General features: G+C 48.7%; 1 protein-coding gene across 4 annotated transcripts in view; it reads left to right on the top strand.

Annotated features, from left to right (window-relative positions):
* Positions 1-12,550, top strand: part of Gpr68 (G protein-coupled receptor 68) — a 31,520-nt gene extending 18,970 nt beyond the window's left edge. For 2 of the 4 annotated variants that reach the window (NM_001177673.1, NM_001177674.2), the window contains exons 2-3: positions 1,157-1,245; positions 9,817-12,547. In NM_001177673.1, coding sequence (NP_001171144.1) covers positions 9,946-11,043 — 1,098 coding nt within the window. In that variant the 5' untranslated portion in view covers positions 1,157-1,245; positions 9,817-9,945 and the 3' untranslated portion in view covers positions 11,044-12,547. Of the gene's footprint in view, positions 1-1,156; positions 1,549-9,816 lie in introns of all 4 variants that reach the window. The other 2 variants (XM_017315062.2, NM_175493.4) reach the window with 2 other exon arrangements.
* Positions 12,551-16,004: the final 3,454 nt, after the last annotated feature.

Below are 16,004 nucleotides of genomic sequence, written 5' to 3'. Positions count from 1 at the left end.
CCAAGTGGCAACCTTGTAACATAAGACCTCCAATCAGCAATTGATGTAGTGACGGCTGAAAAAGGTCTGTCATATGCTGGTGTTTCTTGGCAGAACCCTTAGTTAACACTACCCTATTCTCAGACTTTAGTAGTTTGTTCTCTGGAGACGACAGGTCCTAGACATCACAGTGATATCGTGTCCCCTGGGCCATCTGTGTGTGGTGTGCTTGGGCTCCAGATGTACTGTGTGCAAGATGGGTTTTCAAGGACCCTGCTTTGGAAGGAAATAGCTAAGCCGAGAGAATAAGGCCCCTGACATCAGCCTCAGACTTCAGTCACAGCTCAGTCATAGTCATCTTTTAGTGCTTAGGCTCCATCCATGAAATTCTGGCCCATGGAGCTTGAGCTCTTCCACATATAACTGAGGGGCTGGACTGGAGAACCTTCTACAGTTTAGCCAGTGTAGTAAGCTGGCAGGGCTCTGCGCTTGGAGCTTTGACCCTGACACCACTGCTCTGTGGGTCTGTAGAGAAGGTTCAACTTGCACATCCATTTTAGTGTTGACTAGGGAACTTGGCAGAACACTGATGTCCGGACAATTCAGTTTGGCTGGTATAGAGCCTGCCATTGCATACATTAAAAAAAAAAAAAGGCTCCAAGTGTTTTCTTACAAATGTGGCCAGGGCTGAGACCCACTAACCGAGGAAGGGGTTTGAGGTTAGGAATGCCAACAGTCAGTTTTCCTGTCCTTACCCATTGCTAGTTTGCCAGCCATCAACCACAGACCTGAGGGGCTTCAGAGAAAACTCCAGGAGTGGGTTTCAATGTTCTGTGTCTCCTGGCGTCTAGCATGTGCCTAAGGTGGTGCTAGCTAAAATTTGGGTACTCAACTTTTGCTGAGCACCTGTCTTAAGTCAAGGCTCTGTTTTCCCAGAGGCTGCTCCCTGACTCCCCCTGAAGCATGTAGAAAGCCTAAGAGAATGGAGGGTGTGTAAAGGGATCTCTCTGCTGCCTGCCTGCCCACCCGCATCCTCCCGCTGGCGGGTTCCTCAGCAACCGCCCAGCCTGACACCAGATTGGAGTTCACATGATTCTGCCTCAGCTGGGGAATGGAGAGCTTCCAGCTGGGGATTTTCTAGATGAGCTGGGATGATTTTTTTTTTTTTTCCTTGCAGGATTGAGAGAGGGAGAGCTCGTCCGCGTGCAGCGTTGTCCAGACACTGCCAAGTTGAGCTGTAGGAGTACAGCTGGCGGAGGACTGAGGGTAAGAGCCTAGCCGGAAGGGCTGAATCAGAGGACTCTTGCTAGGTTCTCTCGCAGAGAACTCTCAGGGCTGCAGGGGGCGGACCTCACTGCTGCCTCCCCATTTCCTCCTCAACTGCCTGTGGACTCCTCACTGCCTTCCTTTGCCCTACCAGGAGGCTCTAGAAAAAGCCAATCAGTGTGGGTATGGGGCTGGATAGTTTCCAAATTGACCTACCTGTGGGACAGAAATCAATTTAATTGATCCTGTTCTTAAAAGAAATGAAATAGAAGAGACAACACCAGTGTGAAAAACAAGCATCAGGTAAGCATTGTGTGTGGGAGTTTCTTCATCTACGTGTGTGTGTGTGTGTGTGTGTGTGTGTGTGTGTGTGTGTGTGTGTGTGTGTTACGTGTGTACACAGCCATACTCTCAAATGTATTTCTTGCTATTGTTTGTGGTTTGTTTTTGTTGTTTGTTTTTTTTTTTTTCCAAAGGTAGCAATTGAGTACCTGGTTGCTTTTGTTCTGGATTCGGATTCACCCCGAGTTCACTGTGTAAACTCCAAGACCTGGTTCAGCCTCCTTGGGCTTCAAGTTCTATGAAATGGGTTAGCTATGCCAGCCCCACCCAACTTACAGATATTTGCTAAGACTTTGAAACTGTTACAGGATATTAGAAATGAGACTGAATTGTCTTTGTTATTGTAGAGGTGAGACTATTTGGGGGGAAAGAAGGAAAAAAAAAGAGTTGATTTCTATTCCTTCCTGGGGGAAATTCTTTATAAGCCTGCCTTCATGGGACAGCTGGGTACCCTAGTTCCTCTGGAACCAGCCTGTGTAAATGTCTGGAGGCTTGGCCAGCTGAGAGAAGGGAACCAAGCATATGGGAACTCCCCAGCTCTGTGGGCTGAGGCTCTGGATGGTCCCTGGCACCAGGAGACTCTGTCTGAGTACGTGCCTAGTGTGGTATGCAGAGGGATGGGTACCGGGGAAATAGTTATTCACGAGCCAGGAGAGATCCAACTCTCCATCTCTGCCTCCTACCTGGCAGCAGCTTCTGCCGAGTTGCTTCCTTCCCATCAGGGCTTCATCTGGTCATTAAACCTGTGGAGATATCTACCTGATTGATTCGAACGCGTGTAAAGATCTGCCTCTAGGAGCTGCATCACCTTCTGTGCATTTTTTCTTAGTTTCTCACTTAGATGGTAAAGCGCTGTTTCTACTGCTTTCTGCACGTCCCTCCACCATGGGAGACTAATGGCAGGGTGCCTAGTAGGTCACAACCTCCAGGAGCAGGAGGCTAACCCACCACAAAGCCTACTGGTCCCTGTGGTAGCATCTGTGAGGACTGGAGGCTAAAGCTGGTTGCTCAGTGGTGATCCTGATCAAGGGTCAGAAAGTCGGGAACAAAGTTTAAAGCCTGACCTGCCATATGTCAGCTGTGGAATTTCTGAGGGGCTGGCCTGTCTTTGACTATCTGGGTTCTTCTCATTGAAGAGGTGGAGTGGACATCCAGAACTGTGCCTGGTTAGCAGAGGACTCTGCAAATGTGCCTCAGCTTTTCCACCTTGCAATACTTCTGTGTCTGATGTGGCCTTTAGTTTTTGAGTTGAGTTTTTTTGGGAGAGAAGCTCTCCTGGATCCCAGGTAGAAAGGGGACAGTCCAGTGAAGACATGGCTTCCACTGCAGGGCTTTATCCTCAGAAGTGGCAGGAGACTGAGCTGGCTGTGATGGGGACTCATTGTCCAGCTAAAGCAGCCTTAGAAATCCCTCCATCTCACTTTCCTACTTCTGTTAGTGAGGTCACTGCTCTAGCACCCAGCTTCAAAATCCTCACCCATCTACCTCTGCACCATCTACTCCAACTCTGTCTCCTTCCCCACCTATGCCTCACTTATCAACTCTCACATTGGTGTATCTACCCATTCATTCATTCATTCATTCATTCATTCATTCTTTCATCTGCCCAATCTGTCCATCTCCTTCCCACCCAGAAACTCCACACACTTACCTGTCTACCTACCTATCCATCTAACAATTCTTGAGAGGATAGAGGACCAAGCATCGAAGAACCTCTCCATTTCCCCGACTGTTCCCTTCCATTTTTAATTTGTTGGTATTCTTGTCTCCTCTCTGGACTTGTCTGCCTTATATCTACATCCTTTCTTGGCAAGCTACTTTCAGTTCCCTAAAGGTACTCATTTTCTCTCTCTTGCATTTGATAGCTTGCACACATTTTCCACAGGCAGAAACTCCTCACTCTTTGGGCAGCTCTTCCTCTTCCTCTTAGACTTAGTCTGATTGTCACTGCTCGGGAAGGTTTTCCTTATTGCATTAGGCTACCTCCAAGGAACTCCTACAAAATCTTGTGCTTATCCTCAGTTTACTTCATTTATCTGCTCTTCTTCATGAGGCTAAAATGAAGTTGGATGTTAGGGCCAGTGTATAGTGTAGTGCCTTCCATACAGTGGACATTCAGGGACTGTTCTAGGAAGAATGTTTGGATGGATAGATAGAGGTGGGTGGCTGAGTGGATAGATGGGTGGATAGATGATGGATGGATGCATGGGTGGAGGGATAAATGAATGATGAATGGATGCATGGATGGAGGGATAAATGAATGATGAATGGATGCATGGATGGATGGATGCATGATGAATGGATGGATACATGGATGGATGATTGATTGGTGGATGGATAGATGGATGGATGATGGATAGAGATGAATGATTGTTGGATGTATACATGATAGACGGATGGATGGATGGATGGATGGATGGACAGATGGGTGGATAATGGGTGTGGGATGATAGGGGATAGATGAGTGAGTGAGCGAGCGAGTGAGTGAGTGAGTGAGTGGTTGAACAGCCATTTTTTTTTTACTTGATTAGATTTGTGGTTTGGAAAATGGCTTTTGGTAGTAACTTGAAGACTTGAGCCTGACTTAAGGCAGTTGCACTGACTTCAGGAAAGAAGTCTTGATCAAGCCTGGTGAGAGAAAGGAAGAAAAGAGAGATACTTTCAAACACTTAGTTGAAAATTCTAGGGCTGGTGAGGTGGCTCAGTGGGTAAGAGCACCCGACTGCTCTTCCGAAGGTCCGGAGTTCAAATCCCAGCAACCACATGGTGGCTAACAACCATCTGTAACAAGATCTGACGCCCTCTTCTGGGGTGTCTGAAGACAGCTACAGTGTACTTACATATAATAAATAAATAAATCTTTAAAAAAAAAAAAAAAGAAAATTCTACAAGTTGGCAGTTCACTTAAGTGAAAGATGATGGGGAAAGCCAAAGGCCACCCATTCATGGTGAATCACTGGGCAAGGGGGGACATCTTTTCTAAGGACAGGTTAGTGGACAAAATGTTGTACCAAGTCTGGACCCCACTGAGCATGTCCTGTGGCACGGCAGGAGTGGTTTGTGCAGCCTCCAGCCTTGGGAGAGCAACGGGAGCCATCAGTGTGCAATGGGGTTGGAATCATGGAAAGCATGCCTGGAATAACAAGAGTGAGCAGACACTGAATATGACAGGGGTGAAGAGACACCCTTGCATCCACCAGACACTGCCTCTCTTGGCAGTGATTAGTGTGTGTGGCCTTCCTGACTTCTGGGCATGGAGGTTTGCTGGGGGTGGGAGCACCTTCTCATTTTATTTAAGTCTCCCATGCATGTACCCTGGCCTGTGAACATTGCATGTTTCACAAATACCTGCTCCAGGAATCCTGGAGGTACTGGACTGTTGGGCAAACTGTCTCTTTGGACCTTATGTCTAAAAAGAAAGAAGGAAGGAAGGAAGGAAGGAAGGAAGGAAGGAAGGAAGGAAGGAAGGAAGGGAAGGAGGGAGGGAAGGAAGGAAGGAAGGGAGGGAGGGAGGGAGGGAGGGAGGGAGGGAGGGAGGGAAGGAGGGAGGGAGGGAGAAAGAGAGAAAGAGAGAGAGAGAGAAAGAAAGAGAGAAAGAGAGAAAGAAACCAAACAACAAACAGGGTTGTGAAGGTGGAGCAGAGTACAGAGTGGAACCTTAATATAGTAAACATTTTGCAAGCTAAAGGGACACTCGCAGTCACCACCCATGAGGGCCACTGGAAGAAGCAGAAGCAGCCTAGAAATGCCCAGGACCTGTGCCCTTGTTCTGCCCAAAGTTCCCGCTGGGTTTTAAGTGCCTTCCAAGTACCTCTGCTCCCTGCTTCAGGGACTCACAAAAGGAGGTTTTGCTCAGAATCTGAGCCCATGACCTTCTAGATGCTTCTTCTGGTGCCTCACTACTCTAAAGGTGTGACCCATGGTCCAGCAAACCTGCATCTCCAGCATCTCCTAGGAGCTTGTGTGAGATGGAAGTTTTTAAAGTACCTTTCTCAGACTCAGCCAGTTTGGAAACTCTGGAATAGGAGTCTCTGCAATGTTTTAAAACCTCCAGTGGATTCCAATGCAGACAGTTCAAGAACTGTTGTTCTTTTTGATCCAAAGTGAACGTGGGAGGTGCCTCAGCCTAACTGTAGTCGGTGCTGCTTCTTGGCTACGCAGGCTTGAACATTTCTGACTTTGGTTGCAAGAAGTAGCTTACTGCTGGCGTAGGAAAAAGGAAGCTATAAACCTCACCCCGCCCTACCCCACACGTCCATACACTCACCACTAGTAAACAACAGAGTGGGGCCTGGTGACTATCAGGGAATTTCCAAGACCTGACAGGACATGTTTCAAGACGGAGGCTTTGTCTGTTCTGGTCTGTGGGATCCTGAAGCCTGTGCTCCTCACCCTCTTTTCTCTCCAATTTCATGTGGTGTGTGTGTGTGTATGTATGCATGTGTGTGTATTTATGTATGCATGTGTGTATCTGTGTGCATGTGTGTATGTATGTCTCTCTGTGTGTTCATGTGTGTGCTATCTGCGTGTGGAGCCCCAATATTGATGCCAGGAGTCATCTCCAGCCATCTTCCTCTAAATCCAACACAGGGCCCCCTGAAATGGCTGGCCCGCTTGTTCTTGGCACCTTCTATCTCTGCTATTCAAGACTAGAATTACAGGTGGTTTGCCATGCTCACCTGTCATTCACATGTGCTCTGGGGTATCTGAACTCTGATACTAACACTTATGGCATGTGTGTGAAAGTCAGAGGATAACTGTGGGACTCCAGTCTCTCCTTCCACCATTTGGGCCAAGGGGCTTAAACTCAGGTCGTCATGCTTGCCTTTGCAAGTTGAGCCATCTCACTGGTCCAAGTCTCCCCTTTTGAACCCCACTATTATTACCTGAAAAAAAAAACGAGAAATGACCCTTCCTAGTCTTCTAAGAAGCCCCTAACCAGTCCACACTGCAAGGGCAGGGGAGTCAAGGTGGGTGCCAGGGAAGGTCTTTCCAGGAAATGACAGTTACCATATCTCTAGAAGAGAAGGAGCAGGTACTGTGGTGGGCGGTGCCATAGTGAGTCAAACTTTGGGAAGGAGTGACTAGGCAAGATCCAGGTGAAGGGACTGAGGACAGAAGGCAAGTCCTGTGCCTGGGTGGCAGGCAAGGTTGGGGAGTTGATACCAGTTTGTGGGCCTCGTGGATCCGGCAAGGGTGCTTGGATTTTAGTCTAGGTGTGAGAAAGTCTTGGTGTTTAGTCTAGGTGCTTCCAAGTGTGTAGAGCAAGGAATGATTTGGGATGCTTCTCCAGAGGCTGGCGATGACTGGCGTGGGCCTGGGTGGGAGGTCTGGGATGGGGTTGAGTAGAGGCAGAGATGAGGTGGAGAGGAGAGCTAGGGCAGAGGGCGGAGAGGATCTGGAGGTGCTTCTTTGAGGAAAGAAGAAGTTGGCTGGGATGAGAGGAGGGAAGAGCTTGCGTGGAGGAGGGGGCTGGGCTTCTTGTATGAGTTAGAGGGAGTTGGAATCCAGGTGACAGAAAGGGTGGCTTTGGACCAGACCCATCCCCTGCTCATTTAAAAACTAAGGAGAATTCTGGTCCCTTTATCCAGGAAAAGTGATTACACTGTGGTCTACCTTATCCTAAGGGCACATATCCAACACCCCCAGCAGATGCCGAAAACCACAGATGTGTAGAACTGACTTCTATTTACACCATGAGTTATCAAACACGTATGAACCTATACACACGATAGTTTAATTTGTATATTAGACATAGGAGGACGTGGGCAACAACTAGTAATAAAGTAGAATAATTACAAGAGTATACTGCAATGAATTTATGTGAATATGGTTTTTTCCCTTCAAAATGTCATTTTGTTTTTAGACAGAATTTTACTATCTGAGGACAGAAGGCAAGTCCTGTGTCCTCAAGGTGGGGGTGGCAGGCAAGGTTGGAGAGCTGATACCAGTTTGTGGGCCCAGGCTGGTCTTGAACTCTCAGCAATCCTCCTGCCTCCACCTCTAATTATTGAGATTACAGATGTGTGGATATGTTCCACTACCTATAAATGTGTGTATGTGTGTGTGTGTGTGTGTAACATATGTGGTTGGTGGTATTTGTTTATCATTGTTTAAGTGACTGGCTCTTGCTCTGTACTTCAAGATGGCACTGTAACTGCCTGGCTTAGTTTCTTAAGTTCAAAATACCTTAGTGTGCTACGCCCCCCCTATCCTTTTTTTCTCTCAATCACAGTTAACCTTGGGTGGCTGAGATCAGGGATGTGGAACCACAGGTGAGAGCAGGTGACTGTGCATAGTTATCTACAAGGCTGAGAATGACTAAAGAGAAACTCACCATGTTAGTCCTTAGGCACCTTGGGACTGGAAATGTGGGGTGCAGATTTCTCTGGGTCTCTTCTCATAGACTGGGCCAGCTCCTCTGCCCATCTCTGCTCTGGTGGTCCACCTTCTACCCTAGCTCTCTTCTTTGCCTAATCTCTGCCTCTACCCACCCCCATCCAGCCTTCCCACTCAGGCCCATGCTAGACAGGTGGGCAGGCACCAAGGCCCGAGGTTGGGAGGTGGTGGAGGAGAGGAGAGCTGGGGTGTTGGGGTGGAGGACAAGACTTGGTGCAGGAGAGAACTACAGGAACATGGAGCCTTGTGATCAGCTGAGACTTGGTCATGGTTTCTTGGGGGTTTCCCTCTGGAACAAAGGTCACTATTGGCTTGCAGGCATCACACAACAGCTTAAATTTAGATTCCTTAGTCAGGTAGATTGTAGGTTCTACAGGGGAAGGAAAGTCAGTTCTTGGCTAGGGGTAGAGTGAGGGAAAAAAAATCTGAAAACTCACAGTAACACGTCACCTCCCAGATGACGTCAGCACGAACATTCAGGAGACCTGTGGCAGTAAATTTAATCAGGAGACAGTTGGCAAATGCTGACCCTAAAAGGGCTTCTTCAAGGTATATAATGCCAAAAAGCCTTTAAAATGCCACTTTGTCAGGGCAGATGGCACGTGCTGTCACCCCAGCACTGGGGAGCCCTAAGGAGGCGTGCGAGTTTGACACCCCAGTCCGTGCTACACAGCGAGAAAAAGCTGTTCGAAAATACTAATAGTAATAAAGACTAGAAAGAGAAACCAGAAAGTGCTGATCCAGTGAGATTTGTTTTCAGCTGAGAGAGAAGGGTTAGATCAGCAGAACAGTTCAAGCCTCTCCTGCTTTGATGGGTTAATTTATCAAACACACCGGCAGCAAACCATTCTACTCTACCCTTGGATATGATTGTGGCCTGGAGTTCCCTTTGTTAAATTCTCAACGTGGTAAATGGCTCACTCATTTGGTGAAGAAGCAGAGCATCTCTGAGTCTTCCTTTTGCCCCTGCTAAAAATTACAACTCACCCCTTGGCCCCTGACAGGGATTATCATGCAGCCTCCCACCTATCACCCTCCTGACACTGACCAAAAGGGAAGGTTTTGGTTTTCCATTACAGATGGTTGTGAGCCACCATGTAGTTGCTGGGATTTGAACTCGGGACCCTCTGGAAGAGCAGTCGGTGCTCTTAACCACTGGGCCATCTCTCCAGCTCCAGGGAAGGTGTTTTTAATCCTCAAATTCCAGATGAGGAAACTGAGGCTCAGAAAAGGTTACTGACTCACAAACTTACACAAGTGCCTGGCCTTGGCTTGACAATCAATTGTTTTGATCTCTAGTCCAGAACCTAGCCCAAGATCCATTGAGGTAACCCAGGAACTCAGGCCGGGCCCTGTGATGAGAAACTATCCTTTATTCCTTGCCAAAGCACAGAAGGATGCAGAGCAAGGCGTTTTTTCTTCTGATGCCCTGGGGAGAAGTCCCTGGAATGGCTGTGGCCTCATTGGTTGGCCTAGTTTGTCCAGTCCTATGATTGTTACTGCTGTGTAAGATGACAAAGCCCTTACGCTGCGTTCAGGTTTAAAATGTTCTTGCCTCCAGTCTCCTTTGGAGAGCCAGGATCTCCTCCTTACCTCCATTGCTTGTACCAGGGGGCTAGTAAAATAAATAAGGGAATGAGGAGATAAATAAGGGAAGGCAGAGACAGGGAGCCATAAGCTGCACATTGGTGTTTTGGAATGTGCGCCACCACTGCCCGGCCTGGTCCAGAGTTTAAATGAATATAGCATATAGAACAGTGCCTGATAATGACAGGTGTCACATAAACGGTAGCTGTGATTATTCAAAGTCTTTTCCACCTTCACTTCTAGGGGGTCCGCCTACCACCAGTGATGCCTAGATCCTGATACATTTGCATCACCTTCTATAAACAAGATGGCAAGAGAGGGATTGGCTCCATCTCCAAGCCCATGAGGAATAAGGCTCCTTCTGGCCCAAAGATGGGGAACATCACTACAGAAAACTCCTCACTATCTTGCCCCATCGACCACACCATCCACCAGACACTAGCCCCAGTGGTCTATGTGACCGTGCTGGTGGTGGGCTTCCCAGCCAACTGCCTGTCCCTCTACTTCGGGTACTTGCAGATCAAGGCCCGGAATGAGCTGGGAGTGTACCTGTGTAACCTGACCATTGCAGACCTGTTCTATATCTGTTCACTTCCCTTCTGGCTGCAGTACGTGCTTCAGCACGACGACTGGTCCCATGGTGACCTATCCTGCCAGGTGTGTGGCATCCTCCTCTATGAGAACATTTACATCAGCGTGGGCTTCCTCTGCTGCATCTCCATCGACCGCTACCTGGCTGTGGCCCACCCCTTCCGCTTCCACCAGTTCCGCACCCTGAAGGCAGCCGTGGGTGTCAGTGTGCTCATCTGGGCCAAGGAGCTGCTGACCAGCATCTACTTCCTCAATCACAAGGAGGTCATTGAGGACGAGGACCAGCACCGAGTCTGCTTTGAGCATTACCCTATCCAGGCCTGGCAGCGTAGCATCAACTACTACCGCTTCCTGGTGGGCTTTCTCTTCCCCATCTGCCTGCTGCTGGCCTCCTACCAGGGCATCCTGCGGGCTGTGCGCCGCAGCCACGGCACACAGAAGAGCCGCAAGGACCAGATTCAGCGGCTGGTGCTCAGCACCGTGGTCATCTTCCTGGCTTGCTTTCTACCCTACCACGTGCTGCTGCTGGTACGCAGCCTCTGGGAGAGAAACTGTGAGTTTGCCAAGAGCATCTTCAACGTCTATCACTTCTCCCTCCTCCTCACCAGCTTCAACTGTGTAGCTGACCCGGTGCTGTACTGCTTTGTCAGTGAGACCACTCACAGGGACCTAGCCCGCCTCCGAGGAGCCTGCCTAGCTGTCCTTACCTGCTCTAGGACAAGCAGGGCCAGGGAGGCCTACCCTCTGGGTGCCCCTGAGGCCTCTGGGAAAAGTGGGGCCCAGGGCGAGGAACCTGAATTGTTAACCAAGCTCCACTCAGCCTTCCAGACCCCTAGCTCACTGGGAGTGGGAGGGCCCTCCACAGTGGGGTTGGCCTAGCTTGAGTCACGTGTATGAGGCTAAGTTAGGCCCTGAGCTTTCACCAACAGGCCTTGTGGTCGGGAGCTTGCATGGTGGCTGTCTCCCACTTTACCATGTACGGGTGCCTCTCTCCTCAGGAAGGAACCATGGTTTGGGCCACAGCCAGGTCCCTCTGGCCCCTGGAAACCTGCTCCGTGTCCTGAGCCTGGGCACTGCTGACTGTGTGAATGAGCCCTGTCTCCTCCCATGTTCTTGGTGGCCGCCTGGGCTGCAGATGGGAGGGAGTCGGCATCGTCACTTCCAGGAGATTTGCAAAGAGCAGCAGGCCTGGGGTGCGGAGAGGAGGGTAGGACCCTGCGTGGTCACCTGCCAAGCCTTCCAGTGCCCCTGTTGTCACAGACGATACCAGCCCAAGTGTGCTATGGTCTTGTGTGACACAGGAAGCTATATAGCCACCATCAGTATTTGAGCTTGCCTCTAAACTAGTCTAGGCCAGAGGACTGGTTAAGGTGAAGAACAGGGGCGGGGTTGGTGGCTAGGGATAACAGCAGAGAGGCAGTCAGGGAAGAAACCCCAGCATCAGGCACGTCTCACTTTACAGAACTTATGGAACAGGGCCCCACCCCCAAGGGCTGATGGCAAAGAAACCCCAGGGATGCCGGAGAGATGTCAGGGGCCCTCAAAACATCGTACTAAAGCTTAATAAGAAGACTTAGGCCTAAAACTGCGTCCTTAGCCAAGTTCCTGGCACACAGGGTTTCTCTGTGTAGCCCTGGCTGTCTTGGAACTCACTCTGTAGACCAGGCTGGCTTCGAACTCAGAAATCCGCCTGCCTCTGCCTCCCAAGTGTTAGGATTAAAGGCGTGCGCCACCACTGCCCAGCCCTAATTAGCTTTTTGTGTCCGTCTAGTCTAAGTGTCAGACCTGAGAGCCTAAGGGAGAAGAAAGAGGGAGAATATAAAAAAAATGGCAGGGTGTCCATGGCAACTGTATGCCAAGACATTGATACTAACTAGGATCATGTATCTGTTGTCAGTAATTCCTACCCTTCTCCCCATGCACCATAGAGCATCCAGCAGCTTTTGAGAGGAGTGTGACAGTGACAGTTTCCCAGAGTTCCTAAGTGCAATGAACTAACCACACACACACACACACACACACACACACACAATCATGTCTCGTGACCACAGGTTTGGCTTAAGCTGCATTTTGGTATAGGAGAGTTGGCAGAGATGGCTGCATGCCAGAAAGACCTACACCTTCCCCAGCCTCGGTCCTTACAGGCCAATGGTGATAGCTAAGTGTTCTGTGCCTCCTCATCCCACAGTATTTCCCCTGTTTGACCTGAAATTCTGGATTCTCACTGGCTTGGACTGGAGCAAGCTAAGCCCAGCTCCCCTTACTAAGGAGTGCTGTATTTTTGTATTGTTTTCTCTCTTATGCCAAGTATCCCTGTGTTGGACTGTGAGGTGGGTTTATGTAGTGACTTCAGTCAGCAAATAAAACAAAGTAGCCAATCATAGCAGAGTGTGTGCAGTCCTTATAGGCAGAGACTCCACCCACACCAGGAAGATCAGGTGTGTCCTTGAAAGACCCCAAATAGAAAGATCCAAGGGCAAGATGGGGGTTGCATTTGAGTGCCTAACAAGTGGTTAAGCCCAAGCCACAAGGACAGTAGAGTTTTCTCTTCTGCCTCATGGCAAAGCCCATGAATCCGTGCAGCATGGCAAAGCCCATACATCCATGCAGCATGTTGCAAAGCTACCCTGGATGCATCTGTGCAGGTGGTGTTGTAGATTCACCCTGGGACTTTTAAGGACAACACCCAGCCCTGTGGTTTAGCGAACAAGACTCCCTCTGTCTTTGACCACATGGGACTCTGCATATTGAGTATCTCCCCAACCCCGACCCCCCCTGACCCCTCCCCCCCCCCCCCCGCAAGGGTGAGCCCCCATCAGACCAGAAGAAGAGCCTGTTTCACTCATCTCTGGCATTTCCCCAGAACCAACTGGTTTTGCTTGCAGCCGCCCACCTTGCTTGTTGACAACCTCTGTCTGCCGGGGCATCCTCTCACCAGCATCAGACTCCGTGTTTATCACTAAGGATCGCCCACATCCTATTGAAGCATAAATTTGATTTTGACCACTTAATCCCTCTATGGATCAGGCTCCTGGAGTTTTGGAGTGTTATGGAAGAATAGCTCTTTCTTCCAAACAGACTAAGCAAGAATATTATTAAGGATTAATCCTGCTTTCTCTCCTAAGAGAAGGACTGGGAGCAAACGTCCATCTGGTTTGGACTGAAGGTGACAGAAGCCATTAAAATTCCTTTTTTACTCCCCAGTGTTGCTTAGTAATACAAGGACTCATCTTCCTGTTTACACAGGACTGTGGGTTGGCCCGAAGAGAGTAGGAGAGAGCCTCAGCACAGAGCACATCTCCATCTGCTGCTTCCCACCAGCTTGTGTTCTAGAGAAAGCCAGAAGCTGAACCAACTGCTTTATGCATCTAGGGATGGAGTCTCCATTCCTGGAATTCATCTGGTCTCAGTGTCCAGGGCTCTGGTGGGAATGGGAAGATCTCAATTCCATTCTCTCTCAGTTAGCAGCTATCTTAGGAATACCACTCTATGAGATATTCGCTGTCTGTGCTGGAGTATTCCAGAGAGGTCACAATACCCAAACTCCTCACTGCAAAGAACCTTGTCTGGGTCCCTCAGTCCAGTCTCTCCACAGACACTAGTAGTGGCAACTAAGTCACTACTGTGCAGACAAGCCATTCCAGGGGTATCTTAAATTCTAAGCACCCCAATGAAGAATCACTTTATTATCTGCTGTCTCTGATGTGATGTAACCCTCTGGGGACTGTTGTTTGAAGACACTTCTCAATGATAATTCTTCCAACTCAGATTAGCAAAACTGGATTCAATTAGAGCAACAAGCAAGTCACATCACAATGCTGTAAAACAAGGGGGGGGGGCAAGGGAATATCTCATGGTTAGCCCGGGGGTCAATCCCTAGCCCCAAATCATAGTGAAAATGACAAACATAAGTGGCTGATACACGTTTATTTTACGTTTCTAAGATGTCCAATGAAAAGGGTCTAAGATGAAGGCTTAATTGGGAAAGTGCTTTCTGTGTAAGCATGGAAATTGAGTTCAATTTCTAGAACCCACATTTGAAAAAATAAAGAAAGCCAACACTCAGGAGACAGAGGCAGATGAATCTTTGTGAGTTTGAGGCCAACCTGGTCTACATAGTAATTCCAGGATAGTCAGAGCTACATAGTGAGTCTCAAATAACAACAAACTAAAAAACACCCCTCAAAAACAAACAACAACAACAAAAACCCAGCCAGGCTCTGATGCTTATGCCTGTAATGCCAGGTCTGGAGAGGTAGAGACAGATCCCGGGGGGGTTCCAGCCAGCCTGTCTAACTGAATCAGTGAGCTCCAGGTGCAGAGAAAGACCCTTGCTCAAAAAAGGAAGCAGAGAACCATTAGGGGAGGCATTCAGTGCCAATTTCTGCTCTCTATACTTGCGCGTCCGTACCCACACTTAAACATGCACACACACACACACACACACACACACACACACACACACACACACACACACAGAGTTTGGAAAGTGATGACAGCAATTCAAAATCCTCCTGCGGATCAATTCTGTTACTGTAAAGAATGGTTGAGACGCTCCACTCTCTCGTCCCTGAAGAGCTAATTCAGCTGCCAAGTTCAGGAAGATGGGACCTCTCCTAGGAAGATGTGCCCATCTTAACCCTTGCTAAAAAGATGACCACAAAATTATCCATTTACTGAAATACCATACTTTATCCTTCCTATAATTCCTGTCTCATAGCACCGTCTGTAAGAGCAGCCCTGAGGTTCAACTGGCTCCGCCCACCCTTCTGTGTCCTGTCTCAGAAAGAGACAACTTTCCCGTTCTCCTTTTTTTCCCTCTCTCTTTCTTGCAGATGCTGACCAGAACCTAAGCACTTCTCTCCTGGTACTTTTGGCTTCGTCCTTACTCATTTTCCCCTTGTCTTGTCCATTTTCCCCTCTGGGCGCCTGCTGAGATTTACAGATGTCCTGCCATGGAGTTTCCTTTTAAGCTCCTATCATCCTCAGGCTCCCATTTGAGTCCATTCTTAAATTACTTTATCAATAAGACTAAGAACCCTAAGAAGGAACTCCAATTTCCCAGGCATCATCTGGCCATCATAAAGTGACACCCCAGGATTTTCCAGTAGCAGTTCCATAATCATGGGATTCCCCCTGTCCATCTACAAAGGTAGGAGAAGTGTAAAAAGAATGCCACATGCAATTATGGCCCAGGGTGGAAGTGTTTGATAGCCTCATTACTCATACTCTATTAACCTGACCCTGGTCACGTGGGCCCCAGCTACAAGAGAGGCTGGGAAATGTAGTTTTTCTGCGTAACAAGACAAGGAAAGGTGAAATTGGTGAATATCTGGCCAATCTGACTGACAGTTCAAATCACCTCTACTTAGCCCTTAACCTGCCATCCAATCCCAACAAAATCTGCTTCTACAAATGTGACACCTGGATCAGAACCTACATAATGTCGTCTACCTTGCCCTAAGGACCACATTCCTCTGCTTCTATACTTCCGGGAAGCACATCACATCATGAATGTAGAGAACATACAATTTGCTAATAAGCCAAGCATTCTCCGTCCTGCATAGAGAGCAATGAACTTCAAGAAGAAGCCAGCAGACGCCATGTATAATGGTCAGGAAGTAGCAGATACAATGGGCTGGGCCAACTTGGGGGTGGCAGACAGTGGGAAGCAAGAGGTGACCTCAGAGGGATACCTTTCCTAGCTGAGCAACAGAATGTCAGTTGTGCCCAGGACATCCAGGGATAAGGAGCTGGCACCCTTGTACAGAGCATGCTACCTCAGTAAGCCAGGCCACCAGCTTGCCTATGAGTACCGACTGTATGTCATATGTACTATA

This window comes from Mus musculus, chromosome 12 (genome assembly GCF_000001635.26).
Source record: "Mus musculus strain C57BL/6J chromosome 12, GRCm38.p6 C57BL/6J".
In the NCBI taxonomy this organism is placed as follows: Eukaryota; Metazoa; Chordata; class Mammalia; order Rodentia; family Muridae; genus Mus; species Mus musculus.
This window is presented reverse-complemented; position numbering and strand designations above follow the sequence as displayed.